The following is an 11,939-nucleotide window of genomic DNA, read 5'->3' as shown; positions in this document are numbered from 1 at the left end:
CTATTTTACAATGAGAACCATTCGTATTTACATATTGTTTCAGTTCATTTCAGTAAACTATTAAAAAACAGCTTGCTTAGGGGCACAATAGAGGAAATAACAACACCAAAGAGTGTAAAGGTAAACACTCAGACAGACAGACAGACAGATGTTGACACTCCTAAGGTGTCTGGTTTGCAGCCAGTTTGAGGTCACACCTTCTTTTGACAGAGAGGAACATTTCCAGTGAGCTTGGCTATTTAATCGTTCATTCATGTAGTTTGGAAGGTTGACACACCTCAGTTAACTCAAATAAGCATCGTTCTCCAAGTGGGTCCTTCTTTTGACTGACAGCTGATAAGCTTTCATACTCAGGGAGAGCACGTGTCAGAGAGTAATAGAAATTCAGCCAGTGTCTGGTCCCTAGATTTGAAATGGTTGGACTTTAAAAAGTAATCAAACTAACTTCCCCTACGTTGATTCCTCACTCCCGTTGTCACTTTTACACCCCAGTTACTCAGGATTATTATCCACAGACATCACTGTCAACAGTTTGCATTCAGAACTGTTTGCAGTAGAAACACTTCTGTGTTCACAGTTAAAAGTAGTCTCTGTACTTTGTGGAACATTTGATCAGTGTGTTGGACCTCTTCGTGATGAGATTAAGATGTGTGTAATTTCTACTTTTCATGAGAACAGAGGAAAATGTACGAGGGCTAGCCAAAGAGCTGTACTTCAGTTTGTGACAATGGAGTCAACTGTATTTTTGAAAGAAAAATAATGAATTTTAGATGTTTTATTTTTAGAAGTGAAATGTGAAACTGCAGAGACGCATAAATTATAATTTAAAGTGAAGCTGCTATCGGCCTGCCTTTATGCAGAGAAAGAGCCTAGGATATATAACACACTATATATTAAATGTATACTCTTATATATTGTTATTGTATAGCTGTCAACTCTATCATGGACTATATTATACATTAAACCTGTTTAAATGACATAGTCTCACGTTGTTTTTCTAATGCTGTTATCCAACTACAAAGGAATCTGTCTGTGTATGAATGCATACATCACAATCCTCATATCTGAAGAAGTTGGTGGAGTGGTTCTCTCCACAGTTTACAAATAGGCCACAAACCAGGTTACATATCATGAGGGATATGTGCCATTTTGATTACTGTGAACAACTGACAAATTCACAGACAAAACTGAATTTCAGAAAAAAAATCATGACGTTTCACCCGGTCTTATAGCATCAAATAGCAAATTAAATCCAAATATACACTTGAAGAAACATCAGCATGATAAAAACCTGAAACCACAGATTACGACCTTTCCCTTGACCCCATAATCACTGAACTAAATATTGGACCCATTTTTCACCAGAAACATCTCTCCTGAAAATTCTAACATTAAGATAGCATTTTTTAGACGGACAGATCAGGAGAAAATTGACTTTGTTTGAGACCTGTTTCTGTCTAAACAACAAAGTTGTGCGAGCTCCGTGAACACAGCTAAGATAACGTCAACTATTGTTGGCGAACACCTCAGATGAATACGTTTCGTAAAGCTGAATATGGCTGTTAGCTGTGTAAATATGTAGTGTTAGTAAAAGCGAATATAAATAAATGATACACCCATTTATGAGACTGGATGTGTATACCGTTTCATTCCATTGGCTATTATTATTATCTATTATAGGGGTTTAAAGCTAAGGCTCTTATTACTAGTCCTAGCCTGAGTGAGCTGAAGAAGTTCAATACGAGGAAAAATTGCATAAGGGCTGCTTTCAAATACTAGAGAGAAAGCTGAGGTAGATTCTCTTACTCCGGTGGTAGGCTGTTGGTGGATTAGTGATTAGCACATCCCGATGATAAGGCCCTGCCAGTGCTGGTCTTGGCTCTTGAGCGGAAAGCTCCATCTGGTTACTTCAGTTCAGTTTAGGTTGTTGTCGTTGGATTGATCCCCAAAATTATCAGTGCAGGTCTTCATGAGCTGGAACGTTGTGGAACTATGGTGTGGTCTGAGGAGCTTTAAAGAAGTATAACCTTTTGTTAGCCCCCCTGTACTAGATGTGATTAACATGTCTTTATCAGCAGGTTATGTCCCACAGTCTTTTCAAGTAGCTGTAATTAAACCTCTTCTTAAAAAGCCCAGTCTTGATCCTGAGGTACTAGCCAACTATAGACCTATATCTAACCTTCCTTTTCTCTCTAAGATCCTCGAGAAATTAGTTGTCTGAGTTTTTACATAATAATGAGATATTTGAGGATCAGGTCAGGATTTAGAGCGAATCATAGCACTGAGACAGCATTGGTTAAAATTACTAACAGCATTCTAATAGCTTCAGACAAAGGACTTGTCTCTGTACTTGTTTTACTAGATCTTAGTGCTGCCTTCGACACTATTGACCATCACATCCTTCAACAGAGACTGTTACTCCTAGGCTGGACTATGGCAACTCCTCATTATCAGGCTGCACCAATAAGTCTATGTGGTTCTATGGCACACGGACACCAGTACCACATCTGAATGTTCAAATATTCAAATGTAACCCTGCTGACATCACTATGACATTCCCCATAGAGACGGAAGACATGAAACAACGCACCCAAACTAATAACAAAGAGGGAACAAGTTTATGACACAACTCATCATTTTAATAATTATTAACAAGTATAGGTATGGATTTACACTCTGTTCATAACTTTCTTTTGTTTGCTTTATGTAGTTTTGTACATATTCTGTGCGTGCAAGGCAAAGATAAACATGACGGTAGAAAATAAATCCTCCCCCAGGATGAGACGGAGGCTCAGGTTGCTGACAGCACAGGGAGCTGAACTGAGATCTGCTCTTACAAAACGCGCACCATTCTCCACAGCCACCCTGAGAGTTTGACAGACTGAACACACTCCTGTTGCTATCTCACACAATATCTGGTCATAAATCAGGATCTTATCTGGTTCTCCTGTGACACGATGGACATGGTGATTGCATACATGGTTGTCTCAAGGAATGACTGAACTTAAATTGATTTGAATGTTACATACTGATGTGATTACACAGACTCATGCAGAGCTTTAGTGTCCTGTGTGTTAATCTGAAGATCCTAAAAGGCTTAATGTGAAAACATCTTAACAAGGCAAGAGATATTTGTCCCACATGGATGGCATGATGGGACTTGTTAGAAACTGTGTAAAGGATGTGGATTTGACATCATTTTGTATAAAAATTGTGAGAAAAATAACCAACAAAATTGGACTAATTTCTTTAATCGTAAATGGTTTTTTTCAAGATATTGGGTGCCACCTTACCTCTCTGTAATAACAACAGAATTTGTATGAAAAACTGGAGGTATTCTTAGAAAAATCTATAAATATCAAATTACGGTAAAACCTTAAGTTTTATGTAGCTTAATCTAAGATTCAAAAGCTTGGTGTATTTCTCCTGATTGGATGTTTCCCCTGCTGGAAGAAAACTACTGTGCCAGTCAAGGCCTCTGTTAGCATAACTTCACTTAGATAATTAATCATCATAACGTAATTATAAGTTATGATGAATAATCATCTACAGTAACTGTACTATAGGCAGATCTAAACAAATGTGGTGACAAGAGTGAATGGAACCTGAACCACAGCTATGAAGACTGCTGTAAATGGAGCGACTGAAAGGGTGGTACATTAAATGATATTCAGTGTATGGTTCTCTTTCTTAGTGGTGTTAATGGAGGATAGAGAATGACCTTAAACAATGACGAGGAATTTCGACTGCGCACTATTGAGGTCTTGCAATGAAGTTAGTGAAGATCTAATGCCGTGCGCTAGATGGAAACAATGGACCTAGGCCTGCATTCACAAACATTTGATTTTCCCACTCGGAGGACTCCTAAATAATATTATAAGCTCCTACCTAAGAGTGTTCTCTTCAAACCTGTTCACAAAGCTGCTGAGACCAACTTTTACTGAGGAACTGTCTCCATGGGAACATATCCAAATAAAGAATTTAAAATCAAATGCAGGCTCAGTGTCACTGATTGAACATGAAATAAAGAGTGATAAAAGCTTTCGACTAGTCATGAAAATGTGCAGAAAATGATCAGCCTCTTACACGACTGCTCGATAACCATTAGCAGGTATCCATGTAAGTAGACAACAATAACCATGAGGATAGTGAGAGGTGCAAACAACAACAGTCTTGACCTCATGCCCAGCTTGGGCATGAAAGGAAGGACATTATTAGAGGAGCTGTACTCAAAATACTAGGCCTCCACACAGCTCTCACCCCAATATGTGAAATACCAATGCTTTTTTCACAGCCACATGCACCTACATGCATGCACTGCTATATCTTTACATAGCAGATTATTTGTTTGCTGCTATATTGATGATCTGAATATTTAGTACTGTGCCTTTAAAGGAAAATCTGGTGTCAGAATAACTGCAAAAGGCAAAAAACGAAGCGTTAGAAACAAATGCCTTGAAATAAATGTGTCTTTCCCACTATCGTTAAATGTTTCTAAAATATTGACCTGATTAAGGCAGCAGCCATTTTAGGATTGATTTGCTCTCAGTGACTTAGTAGTCATCTTGACTACTTGTCACTTTTCACAGATTTAGGAGCTGCCTTTAGTGCTAAAACGCTTTCTGACAAAAGTCCTAATATTAGGACTGACACACACATTTTAAAGAGTTGCTCCTAAATGTTAACATGTTTTGTGAATATGGGCCCTGGTCGTAATTCAGTGGTAGTTTTTACCCTCTAACAGCCTGTCTCACCTGTACTCTAAATAGTTAGAGAAGTAGAAGAGTAGCACAAAAGGTAGTTACTGCTCCTGATCAATTGTTTATATGCCTAAAAATAGAAGAATGTATCCACAGTGGTGACAGTTGGATCCAGTGACCTGTACTGATGAAATAATGGAAAGCAATATAAAATATGTTATGGAAAAAAGAAAAAGAAGCAAAAACATGCAGCGTGCCCACTCCCAGCTCTGTCTGTTGGTTAGCTAACGTGACTACGGCAAATACCACAACCTGCTACATGCTTCATTTGACCATAGATGGCATAGTGTGAGTTACAGAATCACTGTATTGTTATACGTGTATATGGATCAGTGAAGAGAAATATGAGCACAATAAACCATAAGTACCGACTCACTGTATAAAAGCACCATGACCAACCCTTGTGAACTCTGTGGGCTCTAAACTTTAAACCAATAATGGTCCCTTTTTATGTGGTAACTTGCATTTATATTGTGCATTTCTAGTCCTCCGACCACACAAAGCACTCGACATTACACGCCACATTCACACAAACACATTCACACACTGATGGCACAGCCTTCGGGAGTTTAGTAGCCTGCCCATGGACACTTGGACATGCGGACTGGAGGAGCAGGGGATCGAATCACGATCTTCCGATTAGTGGACGACCTTGTGCCTCCTGAGCCACAGTGATAATGTTACCTCCCTGAGCATGGCACTTTTATTTGCTGTTATCCATAAATCTCACTGATGTTTACTGAAAGGAAATCAGGAAATTTAAGTATGGATTTTGGTCATTTACTGCTTCTGTTCATGCGCTTTACACAACGTGTGTCTGGCATATTGGAAATCTTATCTCATATGCTTCCTCTGCAGTCAGTGTTAATGCATCGAAAAACAGAAAACTTATTTTCTACCTGCCAGCATGGCGGCTGTTTAAGACTGTGAGAAAAACTGCAGGACCTCAGTAGTAATAGTAAGTAGTCAAATGAACATGCTCGACAGAATTACTTTGATTGACATGATACAAACTAAATGATATTAGTTGAAATTGAATGCCCTCGTCTTTTGGGGCAAATTCAAAGTTTTGTTAAATGTACTGGATGTCGAGTAAATAGTTTAAATGGTGATACCATAATGTGTTTTAGTCTGAATGTGTCATTTCGCAATGTTGTTTTATTAATAGCTGGTGTTTTTGTATTGTTTCATGATTTTAAAACACTGTATGTATGTTGGTTGTATCTATTTAATTGTTCTGCGATTATCTAATGATGTATATGTAACCAGGGCAACATCGAAAATTGGCAAAATAAAGGTTAAATAAATAAATAAAAAATTGCTAATGCTAACATAGCTTCAGTCTGAAAAATGACATTGAGTAGATGGATGAAAGTGATGTAAGGGCAACAAAAAAAAAAAAACAGCCTATGACAAAACAATTAACAGAAGGTTAAAATGGAAAAGCATGATAATTATTATTATCATTATTTTCCAAAAATTCCCCAAACCGCAAATAGATGAATCCCTTGTATCTGAGCCACAATGAATGATGTCAACCGACTTAGAGAAGCCTTTGTCTTCTGCTGAAAAATAAGTCAAAAGGCAAAGTAAGAACAACCCCTATCAAATCATAATAACATGTTTAAGCAGGTGATCTGTCAAACCAACTGATAACTCACAGTTTTGATAACTGAGCCATCCTTTTGTGGAGAGCTTTAAATAAATATATGACAAACACCCAGCTGCTGTTGTCAATGTACTTGTTAAGCTGCGGCTAGCTGTGTCCCATCTCAGACTCTTACCGGTGTTTTCAGACTGATCGCAAAGGGAATTTTAGCAGTGGAATGGCTGCATATTACTCACTGCAAGTGGCCGATTCGCCCTTGGTGGTGCAATCTGAGAGTTAAATGACTTCAACCGGTTTCCACTTGAGCTAAAAACGACTGCGTATGTGCACCGTCATGGTGCTGGTTTATCCATGTACCGAGATTAGAATATAGATTAAATGAAGTCCCTAGAAATGTTCGACTTCGGTAAGAAGAGTGAGTAGTCTACACGCTAGGAGAATATAGTTTAAATTGACTCCACATACACACGGTATGTTGTTAGCTAGCCACAGGTAACATCTGTTCACTTGCTGTTTGGGGTAAAGAAGCACCAATCCAGCGGTTGGATTGGTACCACACACAAACTGAAACTAATAGAGATAAAAAAAAAAAGATCCCATGTGTTTATTCACCCCAAACAGCCAAAAGAGCAACTGTACAGACGTTAGCTACAAACTAGCGATAAAAATATGCACCGACCATGTGCACTAAATAACATGTAGCTGTCAGACTTTCAAAGAGAACTCCCCTGACATGAGACACAGCAGCTGTTTGATACAGGAGGGTACAACATTCATGCTATTCTCAGACCTCATACACCCTCCTAGTTCCTGATCTCAGTGATGTCACGGACCCCTCTCTCCTCTCTCGCCCAGGTGTGTCTTTTCTCCTTATGCGAGTCAGTCTGTGTGTGTTATTCAGACAGAGGGGGCTGAGTTCTTTGGTCTGGCGGCTCTGCCTTCATTGTGTGCTGTTTAGAGCCTGCGTCTCCTTTCTCCTGTGTGCTATTCCTCACATCCGCAGTGGCTGGTACTGTGCTCTTCTTTTTGTGGGACAGAGGGCTCACTTGGGGGTTTTCTGGGGATTCAGATGCAGCCGGGACTGGGCTGGGGCTCTGTCCTAGGGTTGGTGGGGAAACCAACAGTTTATCTGCAGTTTGGGGCAACGGGGGGGCTGAGCTGGGGCTCTTTTTCTCAGATGTGGGGGTTACGGGAGACTTTTCCAGGCTTTGGGTTAGCGCTGGAGGCCTCGCCAGGATGGATGGAGCTTCGTTGAGTCGAGGACCGATGAGTTGGAGTGCTGATGCTTCTTGCTGAACCTGAGCTGTAGAGGAGGGACACCCTGAGACTGGGGTTTCCTCTCCTTCTGGATGGGGGAGCTTGATTTGAGCTACCGTCCCTCCATGGCCTGTCCTTCCTCTCTCTGCCTTCAGCTCCTCCCTCTGGACAGCCTCATTCTTTTCTCTAGGTGTCTGTATCTCTGTGTCACTAGCTGGATGGACGCAGAACATGCAGACAAATTGAAGGATGTGTTTAGATGGCACAGAGAAAGAAAAACAATGAATGAAAAGTAAGAAAAATAGAAATTAAAGCATGACTTATAAACACTTCTCTCACCCTCCTGAGCTCTTTGTGCTTCCTCACCAGTAGATGGATCTTCAGTGCACGGTGGCAGGTCCCCTCTGTTGCCCCGGAAACGGATAGGCGACCTCTGTAAAACTGCCTTGAGCTCTGAGAGAGATGGAGACAGACATAGAGCATGAGCAACATGAGCAGCATGTCATACCCCACCGGCACAAACTACCACTGTGCCGGTCGCTCGGGTTTTGGAGCCCAGACAGTGAAAACTTGTGAGCGAAATTTAAACCCCACACAGTTTTTCACCTCTGCACACATGGCCAATCGCTGCATGAGGCAGGGTTGAATGTTGATATAATGGCTTCAGAAAGTTACAACAATTGTCAGATGCTAACTTCATTCTGACATCAAAAAGGAGTGGAGGGAGAAAGTTTTGGACACCGTTGGACGATCCGACAAGCCCTCCAGGTGAAAATGACCAATGCTTTAGTTTCACACAGAGGCTTCATTGGTTCTTTTATCAGCTGTGTTGAGCTGCTGTTATGGATTAGTTGGCCCCTCAACCTACACAATGCTCTGTCAAGGAGCTTGAGTAATTTATGCTAAGTATATCAACAATGACCAAGAGGTCGAGCCTCATAAGAACAGGACCTTATCTCCAGACCTTCCATTGTACCCCAGAGCCTTTCCCAAATTGCCTAATCCTTTTTGCGCAAATTTCATAATCCAGCAAAAGTCGGTCATTTTCTTATCGTATTCAATGTAAATCAATTCTCAGTGGGCAAAACTGAGCTCAAAAAATGGATTCTGGCTTGGTCAAGCTAACTGGGCTTCACTTTTATAATGTGTAGCATCTTTAAATCACTTCATTAAGCTTTCACACACTTGTGGTTTATGTTAATGCAATGTTTAACACTTTTATGTTGTTTTTATATTCCTTGCCTTACTGTTATTGCTTTTGTTTTGTTTTTCCTGACTTAATGAAACCCTTTGGCTGAGCCTTACCTTGTGTCATGGCCAGGGTGTCCTCGTGGACGGACACAGCTCTGCGCTGTGGAAGGGGCTTCATGTGTTGCCGTGGCTTAGGAAGACTCTCTGAAGGTATGCAAATGAACGTGCAATAAATGTAAACACAAGCTGTACTATTATACATCTAACACATGTAATGTACAATGTAAATGCGTGTCAGTTTCACAACAGTCCATCTACTCTATATACTGTACATAGGGATGAATCATACTGTATATTTGTCAGCTCATATTATAAAGTGATTGTGATTAATTTTGTGTAAATGAACATTTAAATCTTACATATAAATTCAACCAAACCTAAATGAATGCAACCTTACTAAATAAAACATAAATATATCCCTTTAAAAAAACATCTTAAGGCTAAAGTAGCTCCCAGCTTGATGATTTAGGAGTAACTCTTTAAAACAAGTTGGCACGTCAGTCCTAATTTTAGGACTCACACATTTTTGGTTAAAGAATATTTCACAAAGCGTGTAAGTGCTAAAAGTGAGTTCTAAATCTGTCAAGAGGACTCCTAAGTCACTGAGAGCAAAGCACAAACAAATCAGAAGTATCTGCTGACGGAAATCCACCTCATAATTGCGACGACATGTTAGAAACCTTTAATGATAATGGGGAAGCTTCATTCATTTCATCCAGACATATATTTTCCCACGCTTCTTTTTGTCTTTTGCAGTTATCCTGACTATCCTTTGAGTTATTCCTTTAATAATGTCCTTCCTTTCATGCACAAGTTGGACAAGAAGTAAAAGTTGTTCTTGTGTCCAGTTTGGTTTGTGTCTGCACCTCTCCCTTTCATCATGGTTACTGTAGTCTGATAGTTCCGAGAGTTCTTACATGGCAGAAGAGGTGTAAGAGGCTGATACTTAGCTGCACATATACTGGACTAGTCTAGTTTTTTACTCTTTGTTTCATGTTCAATCAGTGACACTTTCTTGGTAAAAGTTGGTCATATGATTTGGTTTAAATGAGGTCAGTCAGACGTACCGTCGGTCACTGATTGTGCTTTCTCAGAGCGATCCTGTGCACTGGGACCCCTCCATGGAGATGGGGCTGGAGGAGTCAGCTCTATCCTGGAGGACGGAGTTGAGGCTGCACCCCAGGGACGCTCCTGGCTTCCATTCTAGAGATGAAGATCAGAGCTTGCTTAGTGTCGGTGATGACAAAAAGGTTTGAGGAAACAAGTATTCAACAACAGTGAGACAGGAAAACTCTCCGATCAGTGTATTGACTTTAAATAAGATATTCCTTCCTTAATACCACTTCTCTGTGACACCAGTAACTCTGGTTTAGACATTACTGCCTCCTTGTGGTCTGTATTAATCTCCACTAAATTTTAAATCCACTATACAAATAAAAGTGGCAATTTTGACTATTTTAATTTATCTAAATGTCTGTTAAGTCACTATGTATCACTGAAGGAGGTAACAAAATGGGGAGTGAGCCTATGGCCACCTGATGAAAGTATTGCAGTGTTTATATATTTGCAGTATCAGGAACTAGGTGTCTGTGCTGACATTAATGGCAAAAATGCTGCATTACGGTTTTTCTCCATAGAAATAGAAAGAGAACAATTCTATCTCTTCGGTACAGATTGTTTTCACCCAAATAGAAATTCTAAATCAACCAAGAATAAAATCTAAAGCTGGAAGGATTGAAGCCTTACTTCTGAATGATTCTTGACTGGGTGCTGTATTACCTGTGCTGCAGTCTCCCCTGGCCTGCCATCATGGGTGTGTGCTCTGAGCTGGACTCTCCCTGCTAAGCTGCTGGAAGGAGGAGCAGACGAGGGACGAGCTCCTCCTCCTGCAGGAGAAACCGGGGTGGGGAGGGGAGGCTTGGCTGCGACTGCAGGTTTGGGTGGCAGGGGGCAAATTGGGCGGTCGGGGATGGCAGGCTTCGGGAGAAGGGGAGGGTCTGGTCGGATAGGGTCCAGTGCTCTCATAGGATGCCTGGGGTCTGCTGGAAATGGAGGGTGCGAGAGACAGTAAATCATTAGTAGACACTCTCTCACAGTGAATAATGCAGGTCGGGCAGATGTTCAGGCAGATGCAGACTAAGACACAGAAACCAGGGCACAGCAGCAGAGACCATCCTGTGTTCTCTCATCACAGGCCCAGAGACATCAGGAAGGTTCAGCTCAGGCCAGGGGCCATGTTGATGATGTCACTGACTATGTCACACTAACAACAATGTATTTTTAGTTACAGTGACTAAAACAAAAATGAAATAGGTTAACATATTGCAAAGTAGAATAGTGTATGTGCAACATGTTAAAACACACACGTTTTGTAATATAAGCCCCGCACACAGCAATTGAGCAAACTTTGATGGCTGGCTGTGGTAAAACTGTGTGAAACATCAAAAGTCTGAGATATGCAAAGAACATTTGCGAGCTAATTCCGTTACACTGCAGTACAGTTTTATGGAAACCGCGACGACAGGTTGGATCAGGGGTGCCCAATTCCGGTCTTGTAATTAGGCACTGTCCTGCATGTTTTAGGTTTTTCCAACACACCGGATTCTAATGATGCGCTCGTTATGAAGCAGCTGAAGCTTGTCACAGGTTTGAAAATCGTTAGACTCAGGTGTGTTGGAGCAGGGAGAATCCTAAAACATGCAGGACAGTGGCCCTCCAGGACTGGAATTGGGCACCCCTGGGTTGGATCAATTATTGCCAATAGAATGTTAATGGATTTTCCTCTAAACCTCAGGGATAACTTTGGTGTTATTCTATATGATACTGTCAATATACTTCCCTGGTCTGTCCATTTGTTCTTTCAGAAGATGTAAATCTATATAAATGCCTCACAAACATTTCATATTTAATATACTGTACATATACATATCACAGATATACATTCATATTGATAAAGGGCTCCATCATTTCCTAAAACAACTGGGCACTGAAAATAAACTACACTGTGTGTTGTTTGTGTTTATGTGTGTGTGTGTAAGTGTGTGTTTGTGTATGTGTGTGTG

General features: G+C 40.6%; 1 protein-coding gene across 1 annotated transcript in view; it reads right to left on the bottom strand.

Annotated features, from left to right (window-relative positions):
• Positions 1–7,145: 7,145 nt before the first annotated feature.
• The window catches only part of carmil2 (capping protein regulator and myosin 1 linker 2), a gene marked incomplete at its 5' end in the record, with an annotated part of 54,386 nt that continues 49,592 nt past the window's right edge, over positions 7,146–11,939 (bottom strand). Inside the window, 5 exons of the mRNA XM_083916941.1 lie at positions 7,146–7,840; positions 7,966–8,079; positions 8,932–9,021; positions 9,945–10,080; positions 10,657–10,919. Coding sequence (XP_083773067.1) covers positions 7,263–7,840; positions 7,966–8,079; positions 8,932–9,021; positions 9,945–10,080; positions 10,657–10,919 — 1,181 coding nt within the window. The 3' untranslated portion in view covers positions 7,146–7,262. The remainder of the gene's footprint in view (positions 7,841–7,965; positions 8,080–8,931; positions 9,022–9,944; positions 10,081–10,656; positions 10,920–11,939) is intronic.

Source organism: Echiichthys vipera (assembly GCF_963691815.1).
Source record: "Echiichthys vipera genome assembly, chromosome: 7".
Lineage (NCBI taxonomy): Eukaryota > Metazoa > Chordata > Actinopteri > Perciformes > Trachinidae > Echiichthys > Echiichthys vipera.
This window is presented reverse-complemented; position numbering and strand designations above follow the sequence as displayed.